This window comes from Oncorhynchus tshawytscha, linkage group LG16 (genome assembly GCF_018296145.1).
Source record: "Oncorhynchus tshawytscha isolate Ot180627B linkage group LG16, Otsh_v2.0, whole genome shotgun sequence".
In the NCBI taxonomy this organism is placed as follows: domain Eukaryota; kingdom Metazoa; phylum Chordata; class Actinopteri; order Salmoniformes; family Salmonidae; genus Oncorhynchus; species Oncorhynchus tshawytscha.
Genome location: NC_056444.1, coordinates 78,757,790 through 78,772,182, shown reverse-complemented (window position 1 = coordinate 78,772,182; position 14,393 = coordinate 78,757,790). Strand labels below are relative to the sequence as shown.

General features: G+C 42.9%; 3 protein-coding genes across 3 annotated transcripts in view; all 3 read right to left on the bottom strand.

Moving 5' to 3' along the window:
- The window catches only part of LOC112235190 (tumor necrosis factor receptor superfamily member 14), a 79,587-nt gene extending 68,440 nt beyond the window's left edge, over nucleotides 1-11,147 (bottom strand). Inside the window, exon 1 of the mRNA XM_042299720.1 lies at nucleotides 11,104-11,147. The gene's annotated coding sequence lies outside the window, so the exon portion shown is untranslated. The remainder of the gene's footprint in view (nucleotides 1-11,103) is intronic.
- LOC112235187 (tumor necrosis factor receptor superfamily member 14) overlaps nucleotides 1-14,393 on the bottom strand; it is an 85,458-nt gene that overhangs the window by 24,207 nt on the left and 46,858 nt on the right. The gene's annotated exons all lie outside the window — the stretch shown is intronic.
- LOC112235188 (tumor necrosis factor receptor superfamily member 14-like) lies at nucleotides 905-2,941 on the bottom strand. Its single transcript, XM_024403594.2, has 6 exons — nucleotides 2,466-2,941; nucleotides 2,101-2,200; nucleotides 1,887-2,012; nucleotides 1,595-1,750; nucleotides 1,274-1,361; nucleotides 905-1,147 (listed from the first exon to the last, which is right to left on the bottom strand). The coding sequence occupies exons 1-6, from the start codon at nucleotides 2,493-2,495 to the stop codon at nucleotides 949-951; spliced, it is 699 nt and encodes a 232-aa protein (XP_024259362.1). The 5' UTR covers nucleotides 2,496-2,941; the 3' UTR covers nucleotides 905-948.

The following is a 14,393-nucleotide window of genomic DNA, read 5'->3' as shown; positions in this document are numbered from 1 at the left end:
GGAAAGAGAATCCCCCCCTGTTACTCTCAGTGATGTACATGGAGCTAAATATGAGCCTGGGGGAGTATAAGCAGCAGCTCCAACACCACAGAAGAAGATCTAATGTCACACACAAGTGGAGGAACTCCTGACAGCTGAAACTGGAAGGGATATTTTTGAAGTGGGCATCCTCCATGCATTTCAAATAATAAACACTTACGGCAATTGGACATACTGTTGTAATCGCCAATCAGAATGCTACAACCAAACAGACTGACCTGCCTATTTAATCTCACCTCCAGGGTTAACCTAGAACAGAGTAAAGTCCTTGAGTGTGGCTGTAACTGTTACACTTGCACGCCATCTCATGGAATGACATGTCAATTAATTTAGGCTACTGCTGGAATGAATTCACTAGTGGCCTAGGACTTTTTTTAAATTGAGCATCACATTTTTATTTGTCAAACAGCAAAAAATAATGCACACTTTTGTATTGGACACATGCGAATACAACCTAACCAACAATGCAGTTCAAGAAATAGTTAAGAAAATATTTACTGAATATAATTTTTTAAATAAAAAGTAACAATAAAATAACAATAATTATTTTCTTTATTGAACTAGAAAGAAAGAACAAATTCTTATATTCAATGACAGCCTAATTTCTATCAGCCTTGTTCAGGGGCAGAACGACAGATTTGTACCTTGTCAGCTCGGGGACTTGAACTTTCAACCTTTTGGTTACTAGTCCAATGCTCTAACCACTAGGCTACGCTGCCGCCCCAATATATACAGGGGGTACCAGTACCGAGTCGGTGTGTGGGGGTACAGGTTATTCGAGGTCATTTGTACATGTAGGTAGGAGTAAAGTGACTATGCATAGATAATAAACAGAGAGTAGCAGCAGTGTAAAAACAAAGGGGGGATGTAAATAGTCCGGGTGGCCATTTCATGAATTGTTCAGCAGTCTTAACAGCAGAGGCTGTTAAGGTTCCTTCTGGACCTTCTTCTGACGATTATTAAAAAGAAAGCCCCTCCAGCTAATATAATGGCAACTGCCAGGGCACCAATTGTGCTTCTAGCTGTGGAATGGGATAGTAGTGATCCACACTCTGAATCCGACCAATGAGTTCCTGGTTTAATTTCCTGAAGTCCCAACGATTCACATCTATAAACAGATCAATACTGGCCATGAATGATTAATTTATAACTTGGTGATACATCTTTCAGTTTTAGATTTGTGTTTGGTAAATTTGTATTTAGGGTAAAAACTATTTGTGTAAGCCACACTTACCCAGTGTGTGACTGGCAGGCTGCTAATGATCCATCTGAATAGGTATCACCGGTACAGTCAGAACACACAGTATCTGTAGATGTTGTTCCTGCACAAATGGAGGTTTAAAATATAAGTTTAAATAAAAATATATAAAAATTGTCTTCCCAAAACAAACTTGTGACCATCGTACTTAAACTTTCCCCATGTACTAATCTTAAGTCTGGATTTTAATTGTCTAATGATTTCAATCAAACAATCAGCTACTTTTAATTCAGTAGAATAACTTGGCACATTAGAAATCATGACAAAATCATGTTGAATACTTGAAAGGAGACCAACCTGTGTGATGGATGTATTGACCAGGTTTACAGCTTCTGTGTTTCTGGGCTATTTTACAACCATTTTTGTTTGAGAACCAACAAAAGAACCCCTCCTGTGGCTCACAAAAATCATCTGATTGTGATGTGCATGGCTGTTTCACCCTCAAACCCAAATCTATGGAGAACACATTTAATTCATTATCTTAAGCAAACATATTAAGCCAGTCAAATGTCAATCATAAATCACATCTGACAGCCTGTAGCACATGATGTCAGTATTAATGTCTGGCTGTTATAAATGTAGAACTCACCTGAATCACAGCTGGAACATGGTGCACATTTCATGAGACCATTGGGCTCATCAAGGAATGTAAAAGCAATACAGGACACACAGGAGGTAGTGGTGAATTTTGTACAATGCTTATGTACATGATTTCCTGGGGAAGAGAAACACAATGTCATGTTTTTCTATTGGTGTTGATCATTTATGAACCTCTGGTGATGATGTAAAGACAGGTTCCTTACCTGGTGGACACATGGGACAACATTCCTCCCCTATTCTGTACTCGGCTCTACCACATGCAATACAGGATCCAATGCTTTCAAGCACCAATATAATAGTTCTCTGGAAGTAGAAAAAATGTCAACAAATTCCCCAAATCAAAACTGATGTGTATTTATAAAACATACAGAACTAGTTAGCACAATTCTAACCTATATAATCTAATTTCAAATATAATATAATTATGTAGGACCAGGTGGAGTTTCCGTCAGTGAGGTGGCACCCCCCATGGTGTGTAAGAATTGAGCTTACTGTGTAGTGCCAGGAATTTATGCTGTGTGAAACATGCCATGCCACAAAATGTGCAAAACAGAAATGTTTAACTTACAGTCCATATCAAGCTTTCAAACTGTTCCATGGTTTGTCAATCCTCACCTATTCAGTGGAAAACACACACAACGGATTTGTTAAATTCTTAAGAGTTACGGAGTATGATGAACTGACCTGAAGACTTCATCAAAACTAATTGGAATATTAGTGGATCTATGAGTCCTTAACAGAAATAGTCAAAAATGTTGTAGTAAAATAGACATGCGAGGTGGATATACAACTGGTAAACAAGAATAATAGATTGTGCCTCATCAAAAACTCTGTTTGCAAGTTAAAACTGGTGTCTGGCAGATTTATAAAATACCCTTATTTAATTATTACCTGGACAGCTGGACAACTAGAATACTCACCATGTGCTACCAGGTTCATGGAAAAAAGGGAACTCAAATAAAAATCTTGTTAGGGAATAATCAGAATTGGTGGGTAACATAGGTAAGATGTTTTATATTCATCATATGTTTGTAAGTTACTTCTCATCAAGAATGTTATTTTTGTATAATACTGTGGCAGGGTTACAGTATCTGTTCTATGTCAAGATTAAGTTGCATGGGCCGCAGAGAGGGGAGAGGTCAAGGGATCATCAAGCGTGTATCTCTTGGCTCCACAATGTCTGTGTGCCAGTCAGTGTGTCTCTGTGATCTTGTCAAGATAGGATGGATTTGATATATGCCTGTTGATATGGAGGATTGGTTTATGGTTCTGAGTTTGAGAAAGGAGACAAAGCTGAACAATGAATTATGCCGATGCTGTCTTATCCTGTGTATCTTTGCTATAAAGGATCCCATTTGCCATTATGTTGGGACTCTCAACTTTTCATTAGAGATACTGAACTGTTGAAAGTCAAAATGCTATTGCAATGTGGAAGGGGCTCTCAGAGAATTCATTGATAGACACTGAATGGATTTCTCTGAGAGTCACAGGGTTGTGATAGAGCTCATATAATTAAAGATGGACTTTGATAACTAACTCTGACTTGTGTGTGGTTTGCGCTCATGATTTGGTAAATAGAGGAAATTTCCACGACAATCTCCAATATATATATATATATATATATATATATATATATATATATATATATATATATATATATATATATATATATATATATATATATATATATATATATATATATATATATATATCTCCCAGCCCCTGTCCCCGCAGGAGGCCTTTTGCCTTCTGGTAGGCCATCATTGTAAATACGATTTTTTTACGACATTTATATATATGTGTAACCTTTATTTAACCTTTATTTAACTAGCCAAGTCCGTACTAAATTAGTACACTGATTAGATTATAGCATTCATTTAGATGTGCTCACTTTGTCATTTATTTATATTTATATAAATAAATGACAAAGTGAGCACATCTAAATGAATGCTATAATCTAAACAGTGAACTAATTTATTAACCTCCATTTCTCCTTCAAGTACCATGTCACAATGCGCTGTGTCAGTAGGATAACCAAACAGACTTCAAGCTACAATTTGATTTAAATACCAAAGGTCATCAAAAGGGATGTTTATTCTGAGTGGATATTAGCCCCATTGTGAATCCATATTAAATGTATGTTTTCTTAAAAGAAGATTAGGCCTGCAATTTAATTTGATTAATTTGTTTCTGTAATCCCCACTGTTTTCATGTAATTGTAACTCTACTTTTATTGCATAAAACCCCCCAAATACAAACAATAATGCTTCAGTGAAGCAGTAAGGCATACACGTCTTAGCATGATGCAGAGCATGTTCATTCATTCTGATTGGCCCCCTCAAACGCCATTATTTAGATGTACATACTTTTAGAGGATCTCTGTGGTATGCTAACGCCCATATAAATATAACAGGCTTGAAACCTCTAACCCTGGCAATTAATTTGATTATACATTTAGCAAATATTCTTAGGATTAATGGCCTTGTTGAAGGGCACATCGGCAGAATGTTTTTGTCTGTTTAAGGATTCGAACCAGCGACCTTTCGGTTACTGGCCTAACACTCTTATCCCGCTAGGTTACCTGACGCTCCTCTCTCTGACGCTCCTCTCTCTGACTCACAAACACATACACAAAAATACAAATTAACTCACTAAACAATAATTTACCGATGCAATAGAAAAAGATACAATTCCTAGTTTTTTTCCTAACTATTATTAATTAGAAAACAGCTCCAGCTAATATCATGACAACTGTTTTCTTCTTACCAACCTTATATTTATTTGTCATTTTCTTCATTGGGGAAGGGGGCGGAGGGGGTTACAGGTACAATATTTAAATTCATATAAAATTATATTCCATAATGTATATACATACATTTTACCCACGGTCTGCCACTCAGAAGAAAACTAACTAAAAGAAGAGTAAAGAACCAACTTCCCATCCCATTCCCCCAACACCACATGTCTCCACCCCAACCTCCCATCCCATTCCTCCAACCCCACCCAGCTAACATGTCTCCACCCCAACCTCCCATCCCATTCCTCCAACCCCACCCAGCTAACATGTCTCCACCCCAACCTCCCATCCCATTCCTCCAACCCCACCCAGCTAACATGTCTCCATCCCAACCTCCCATCCATTCCTCCAACCCCACCCAGCTAACATGTCTCCACCCTAACCTCCCATCCCCCAACCCCACCCAGCTAACATGTCTCCACCCTAACCTCCCATCCATTCCCCCAACTAACATGTCTCCATCCCAACCCCACCCAGCTAACATGTCTCCACCCTAACCTCCCATCCCATTCCCCCAACCCCACCCAGCTAACATGTCTCCACCCTAACCTCCCATCCCATTCCCCCAACCCCAGCTAACATGTCTCCATCCCAACCCCACCCAGCTAACATGTCTAACATGTCTCCACCCTAACCTCCCATCCCATTCCCCCAACTAACATGTCTCCATCCTAACCTCCCATCCCATTCCCCCCCAACATGTCTCCATCCCAACCTCCCATCCATTCCTCCAACCCCACCAGCTAACACGTCTCCATCCCAACCTCCCATCCCATTCCTCCAACCCCACCCAGCTAACATGTCTCCATCCCAACCTCCCATCCATTCCTCCAACCCCACCCAGCTAACATGTCTCCACCCTAACCTCCCATCCCCCAACCCCACCCAGCTAACATGTCTCCACCCTAACCTCCCATCCCCCAACCCCACCCAGCTAACATGTCTCCACCCTAACCTCCCATCCCATTCCCCCAACCCCACCCAGCTAACATGTCTCCACCCTAACCTCCCATCCCATTCCCCCAACCCCACCCAGCACATGTCTCGACCCTAACCTCCCATCCCATCCCCCAACCCCACCCAGCTAACATGTCCCCCTAACCTCCCATCCCATTCCCCCAACCCCACCCAGCTAACATGTCTCCACCCTAACCTCCCATCCCATTCCCCCAACCCCAACTAACATGTCTCCATCCTAACCTCCCATCCCCCAACATGTCTCCATCCCAACCTCCCATCCATTCCTCCAACCCCACCAGCTAACACGTCTCCATCCCAACCTCCCATCCATTCCTCCAACCCCACCAGCTAACATGTCTCCATCCCAACCTCCCATCCATTCCCCCAACCAGCTAACATGTCTCCACCCCAACCTCCCATCCCCCAACCCCACCAGCTAACACCTCCATCCCAACCTCCCATCCATTCCCCCAACCCCACCCAGCTAACATGTCTCCACCCTAACCTCCCATCCCATTCCTCCAACCCCACCCAGCTAACATGTCTCCACCCCAACCTCCCATCCCATTCCTCCAACCCCACCCAGCTAACATGTCTCCACCCCAATCTCCCATCCCATTCCTCCAACCCCACCCAGCTAACATGTCTCCATCCCATTCCCCCAACCCCAACCAGCTAACATGTCTCCACCCCCAACCTCACTCAGCCAACATGTCTCCACCCCCAACCTCCCATCCCATTCCCCCAACCCCATCCAGCTAACATGTCTCCACCCCAACCTCCCCCTAGGCATCATGTCTCCACCTCCAAGCAGACACCGACGGCTCTGAAATAACATCATGTAATCTGGAAACCACATATCCTGAGGCTGCATTTATTGTAGCTGGGGATTTTAACAAGGCTAAACTGAAAACAAGGCTCCCTAAATTTTATCAGCATATCGAATGCGTGAAAAATTCTGAAAATTCTGGATCCCTCGCTGTAATGTCGTGTGTGTAGGTGGCAGGGAAGTCAGGCGTAGGATAATCAAACTTGGTATAAATGCAGTAGTGTAATAGACTTCACAAAACTCCAAAACCAAAGTTGCATAATAAATAAAAGTGGGTACAAGAACCCGTCGCACACCAATACATAATACACAAACACACAAAACAAAGTCTCTGACAAGGACATGATGGGAAACAGAGGGTTAAATACACAACATGTAATTGATGGGATTGGAACCAGGTGTGAAGTAAGACAAGACAAGACAAAACCAATGGAAAATGAAAAATGGATCAGTGATGGCTAGAAGATCGGGCAGTGCTCAGCGGTCGACGTCACCGAACAAGGAGAGGGACCGACTGCGGCAAATCTGACCACGACTCCATTTTGTTGCTCCCAGCCTATAGACAGAAACTAAAACAGGAAGCGCCCGTGCTCAGGTCTGTTCAACGCTGGTCCGACCAATCTGATTCCACGCTTCAAGATTGCTTCGATCACGTGGACTGGGATATGTTCTGGATAGCGTCGAACAACAACATTGATGTATATGCTGATTCGGTGAGCGAGTTTATAACCAAGTGTATCGGTGATGTTGTACCAACAGTGACTATTAAAATCTTCTCCAACCAGAAACTGTGGATTGATGGCAGCATTCTCGCAAAACTGAAAGCGCAAACCACTGCTTTTAATCAGGGCAAGGTGACCGGAAACATGACCGAATACTAACAGTGTAGCTATTCCCTCCGCAAGGCAATCAAGCAAGCTAAGCGTCAGTATAGAGACAAAGTGCATTTCAACGGCTCAGACACGAGAAGTATGTGGCAGGATCTACAATCAATCACGGACTACAAAAAGAAAACCAGCCCTGTCGCAGACCCTGATGTCTTTGCTCCCAGACAAACTAAACAACTTCTTCGCTCGCTTTGAGGACAACACAGGGCCACCGACACGGCCTGCTACCAAAACCTGCGGACGTTCCTTCACAGCAGCCAACGTGAGTAAAACATTTAAACGTGTTAAACCTCGCAAGGCTGCCGCCCAGACGGCATCCCCAGCCGCGTCCTCAGATCATGCGCAGACCAGCTGGCTGGTGTGTTTATGGACGTATTCAATCAATCCCTATCCCAGTCTGCTGTCCCAACATGCTTCAAGAGGGCCACCATTGTTCCTGTTCCCAAGAAAGCTAAGGTAACTGAGAGAAAGAACTATCGCCCCGCAGCACTCACTTCCGTCATCATGAAGTGCTTTGAGAGACTAGTCAAGGATCATATCACCTCCACCATACCTGACACCCTAGATCCACTCCAATTTGCTTACCTCCCCAATAGGTCCACAGACAACACAATCACAATCACCCTGCCCTAACCCATCTGGACAAGAGGAATATCTATGTAAGAATGCTGTTCATCGACTACAGCTCAGGATTTAACACCATAGTGCCCTCCAAACTCGTCATTAAGCTCGAGACCCTGGGTCTCGACCCCGCCCTGTGCAACTGGATCCTGGACTTCCTGACGGGCCGCCCCCAGGTGGTGAGGGTAGGAAACAACATCTCCACCCCACTGATCCTCAACACTGGGGCCCCACATGGGTGCATTCTCAGCCCTCTCCTGTACTCCCTGTTCACCCATGTATGCATGGCCATGCTCGCCTCCAACTCAATCATCAAGTTTGCAGACGACACTACAGTGGTAGACTTGATTACCAACAACGACGAGACAGCCTACGGGGAGGTGGTGAGGGCACACACACATATATACATATACACTTTGCCCTCAAAAAAGCCTATATTTGTCTTGTCATGGAATTTACAAGGTGTCGAAAGCGTTCCACAGGGATGCTGGCCCATGTTGACTCCAATGCTTCACACGGTTGTGTCAAGTTAGCTGGATGTCCTTTGGGTGGTGGACCATTCGTGATACACACAGGAAACTGTTGAGCATGAAAAACCCAACGGCATTGCAGTTCTTGACACAAACAGGTGTGCCTGGCATCTACTACCACATCCTGTTCAAAGGTACTTAAATATATATTTTATCTTTCCCAATCACCTTCTGAATGGCACACATACAATCAATGTCTCAATTGTCTCAAGGCTTAAAAATCCTTCTTTAACTTGTCTCCTCCAATTCAAATGCACTGAAGTGGATTTAACAAGTGACATCAATATGAGATTATAGCTTTCACCTGGATTAAGCTGGTCAGTCTATACCATGGAAAGAGCAGGTGTTCTTAATGTTTTTTGTATACTCATGACATATATATACACAAACACACACACACGCAGTGGGGAGAACAAGTATTTGATACACTGCCGATTTTGCAGGTTTTCCTACTTACAAAGCATGTAGAGGTCTGTCATTTTTATTATAGGTACACTTCAACTGTGAGAGACGGAATCTAAAACAAAAATCCAGAAAATCACATTGTATGATTTTTAATTAATTAATTAGCATTTTATTGCATGACATAAGTATTTGATCACCTACCAACCAGTAAGAATTCCGGCTCTCACAGACCTGTTAGTTTTTCTTTAAGAATCCCTCCTGTTCTCCACTCATTACCTGTATTAACTGCACCTGTTTGAACTCGTTACCTGTATAAAAGACACCTGTCCACACACTCAATCAAACAGACTCCAACCTCTCCACAATGGCCAAGACCAGAGAGCTGTGTAAGGACATCAGGGATAAAATTGGGACCTCCTCAGAAACCTCCTTAGTTTGTGGGGGTTCTTGCAGGAACTGCCCAACTGAAACATTTGGATTTAAATTTGAGATGACAGCAGGTGCAGGCACTTAACTGAAAAATAAGGTAAGGTTTCTCCCTTGTATGATCTAAATTGATATTGTTTGATGATCATACCCTCTATCTTTTCATATTTGTAGAAATGGCGCTGCTGTTTGACACTTTCTCCCTTTTTAAAATTCTGTATATCAAATCAACAAAGAGGTAAGAATATGTTGAAGGCTATAGCTGCATTGGGTGCAGATGACTATACCTCTCACTTGTGTGTGTGGGAGTCTGCAGGTATACTGACCAGGAGGTACACAAAGGTATGTACAATTGGTATGTTATGCAGATCACATGTATCATCTACAGTTCATTTTGGGTTCTCTAAAACCTTATAGGACTCAATCACAGCAGCCTCCCTTACCTCGTCAATAAAAATCCCAGAGGCCACCACATTATGGACAGGGGATTTGTATAAAAAACATAATCAAAAGTGAACTTTTTTTTTTGTGTCATTCACATTTACCACAAAATACAAGGTATGAAGAATGCCATGCATGTTTTTTTTATCATCTGTATAATTGGGATTTACACACTTCACCCTCCCTACACCTGAATGTAACAGGAAACCTGTTCGATCACCAGCATTCTGGTTATGGATACGGAGAACATCAACACGATAGAGGATATATTCATTGGACTTGGGGCTCGGATCGGAATTTTACTCATCTTTGGATTTTTAAATTGTGCTTTGCCACTAAAATCATAAACACTGGCAACTGAAATATTGTGTTCTTGTTGTTATTGTTATGCATTATTATTAATAATATTGGAGGGCGAGTTAAAGATTGTACCCCAAAAGGTTATTTGAGGATCGATTAAAAGGGGTTCTTCGAAGAATTTATAGAGGTTCTCCACAGTTTCAATTTGAAGAACCCCTAAAGGATCTGTCACGTTCTGACCTTTTATTTCCTTTGTTTTGTCTTTATTTAGTATGGTCAAGGCGTGAGTTGGGGTGGGCAGTCTGTGTTTTTCTATGTTTGTCAATTTCTATGTTTGGCCTGATATGGTTCTCAATCAGAGGCAGCTGTTTTTCGTTGTCCCTGATTGAGAACCATATTTAGGTAGCCTGGGTTTCAATGTTGGCTTGTGGGTGTTTGTTTCCTTGCCTGTGTTTATCACCACACGGGACTGTTTCGGTTTGGTTTTCGTTCATGGTCACATTTATTGTTTTGTAGTTCTTAGTGTTTAGTTTATGATTTATAATAAACGATATGGACACTTACCACGCTGCGTTTTGGTCCGATCCCTGCTACACCTCTTCAGACGAAGAGGAGGAAATCTGCCTTTACAAGATCCTCCAGCAATCCTTCACTTTTTTAGAGTGTACAGTACATCCAGGCTAATTCAGGGCTTCTGACAAACTATTATTTTGTCCGTTTTTTTTTGTTGCAAACAAGCAAAATTGTAATTTCTCTTTAAAAATGTTAAGGCCAATACTTTTCTTTTAAACAGGGAAAATTCGATTGAGTTCAGCAACACACTTTCAAATTAAAAAGCAGTTGAGTCACCAGAGGCAGAACAGACATTGAAAACAAAAGGAAGAGATCAGCCTTGTCGTAAAATTACAAATACAGTCATTAATCACAATTAAAATCTGTCCTTCTTTTTCAGTTACTGCACGGTACATGTTAAGTAGGCTATTTCTACATTTACACAATCTGTATTTTACCCCGTCTTGGTTCGCAGTTGAACTATTTTACTTTCACTCTGACTTTCCAAATGACGTTGAGAAAAGTGGGAGGCAACCTACTGATAATCCACTATACAGTTTAAATGGATAATCCACCCCAGAAATAAAAATCAATTTGGTGAAAGCCTATGTTCTATCAGTTGGTAAAATACATTTCTCATGATTTAACTTGTAAATGGTCTGCCTGTGAAAATCTGGACATCGTGTGAACGCATCATAACTAGGCTATAGAATTATTGTCACTGGAGATACAGGATTTCACACTATCACATTTCATAACGCTTTCAAAACAATGACCTACACTCCAGATCGACAAATCAGCCAATATATAGAATGGCCACGCATCCATCCGTTTATATTGTCATGACTCAGTATAGACTTCGCTTAGATGTGCTCAATCTAAACAGTGTACTAAACGAATAACCTCCATTTCTTCAAGTACCATGTCACAATGTGTCGTGTCTGTAGGATAACCGAACAAACTATAAACTAATATTGGATTGAAATACCCATAAATGTAATCAAAAGGGATCATGTTTATTCTGAGTGGATATTAGCCCCATTGTGAATCCATATTAAATGTATGTTTTCTTGTTTTTAAAAACATTTAGCCTGCAATTTAATTTGATAATTGTTTCTGTAATCCCCACTGTTTTCATGTACTTGTAACAGTGTAACTTTAGACCGTCCCCTCGCCCATACCCGGGCCCCTCTGCACACATCAACAACAGTCACCCTCGAATCATCGTTACCCATCGCTACACAAAAGCCGCGGCCCTTGCAGAGCAAGGGGAACCACTACTTCAAGGTCTCAGAGCAAGTGACGTCACCGATTGAAACGCTATTTAGCGCGAACACCGCTAACTAAGAGCCGTGTTACTCACCCCCTTTTGACCTCCTTTTCCGCAGCAACCAGTGATCCGGGTAAACAGCATCAATGTAACAGTATAATTTTAAACCGTCCCCTCGCCCATACCCGGGCGCGAACCAGGGACCCTCTGCACACATCAACAGTCACCCACGAATCATCGTTACCCATCGCTCCACAAAAGCCGCAGCGCAAGGGGAACCACGACTTCAATGTCTCGCCATCACCGATTGAAACGCTATTTAGCGCACACCACCGCTAACTAGCTAGCTATTTCACATCCGTTACATAACTGTAATAAAATAAAACAGGAAATACAAACCATAATGCTGCAATGTCGCAGTAAGGCATACACGTTTAGGACTGATCTTAGAATGATGAAATGCATGTTTATTCTCATTCACTCTGATTGCCCCCTCAAACCACTCTATGACATCAGCATCCATAGAACGTGTTTAAACCTTATGTAATAACCATAGAGATATTGTAAACTACATGATTAAAAAAATAACTACTATAGACTCATTTGATCTTGGTAAAATGTAAACATAAGTACGGGTCATCTAACATCTAAATTATTAACATTGGCGACTTATATTACCGTAGCACGCGTTCCACCAGGTATATCTCACTTGTCACCCCTAAAATCTAAAGTCCTACAATCTAAGCTAGATGCCCTCAATCACACAAATCATCAAGGAACCCACCAGGTACAACCCTAACTCTGTAAACAAGGGCACCCTCATAGACGTCATCCTGACGTCTCCAAATACACCTCCGCTGTCTTCAACCAGGATCTCAGCGATCACTGCCTCATTGCCTGTATCCGCTACGGATCCGCAGTCAAACGACCACCCCTCATCACGGTCAAACGCTCCCTAAAACACTTCTGTGAGCAGGCCTTTCTAATCGACCTGGCCCGGGTATCCTGGAAGGACATCGACCTCATCCCGTCAGTTGAGGATGCCTGGTCATTCTTTAAAAGTAACTTCCTCACCATTTTAGATAAGCATGCTCCGTTCAAAAAATGCAGAACTAAGAACAGATACAGTCCTTGGTTCACCCCAGACCTGACTGCCCTCGACCAGCACAAAAACATCCTGTGGCGGACTGCAATAGCATCGAATAGTCACCGTGATATGCAACTGTTCAGGGAAGTCCGGAACCAATACACGCAGTCAGTCAGGAAAGCTAAGGCCAGCTTCTTCATGCAGAAGTTTGCATCCTGTAGCTCCAACTCCAAAAGTTCTGGGACACTGTGAAGTCCATGGAGAACAAGAGCACCTCCTCCCAGCTGCCCACTGCACTGAGGCTAGGTAACACGGTCACCACCGATAAATCCATGATTATCGAAAACTTCAATAAGCATTTCTCAACGGCTGGCCATGCCTTCCGCCTGGCTACTCCAACCTCGGCCAACAGCTCCTCCCCCGGCAGCTCCTCGCCCAAGCCTCTCCAAGTTCTCCTTTACCCAAATCCAGATAGCAGATGTTCTGAAAGAGCTGCAAAACCTGGACCTGTACAAATCAGCTGGGCTTGACAATCTGGACCCCCTATTTCTGAAACTATCCGCCGCCATTGTCGCAACCCCTATTACCAGCCTGTTCAACCTCTCTTTCATATCGTCTGAGATCCCCAAGGATTGGAAAGCTGCCGCAGTCATCCCCCTCTTCAAAGGGGGAGACACCCTGGACCCAAACTGTTACAGACCTATATCCATCCTGCCCTGCCTATCTAAGGTCTTCGAAAGCCAAGTCAACAAACAGGTCACTGACCATCTCGAATCCCACTGTACCTTCTCCGCTGTGCAATCTGGCTTCCGAGCCGGTCACGGGTGCACCTCAGCCACACTCAAGGTACTAAACGATATCATAACCGCCATCGATAAAAGACAGTACTGTGCAGCCGTCTTCATCGACCTTGCAAAGGCTTTCGACTCTGTCAATCACCATATTCTCATCGGCAGACTCAGTAGCCTCGGTTTTTCGGATGACTGCCTTGCCTGGTTCACCAATTACTTTGCAGACAGAGTTCAGTGTGTCAAATCGGAGGGCATGCTGTCCGGTCCTCTGGCAGTCTCTATGGGGGTGCCACAGGGTTCAATTCTCGGGCCGACTCTTTTCTCTGTGTATATCAATGATGTTGCTCTTGCTGCGGGCGATTCCCTGATCCACCTCTACGCAGACGACACCATTCTATATACTTTCGGCCCGTCATTGGACACTGTGCTATCTAACCTCCAAACAAGCTTCAATGCCATACAACACTCCTTCCGTGGCCTCCAACTGCTCTTAAACGCTAGTAAAACCAAATGCATGCTTTTCAACCGATCGCTGCCTGCACCCGCATGCCCGACTAGCATCACCACCCTGGATGGTTCCGACCTTGAATATGTGGACAT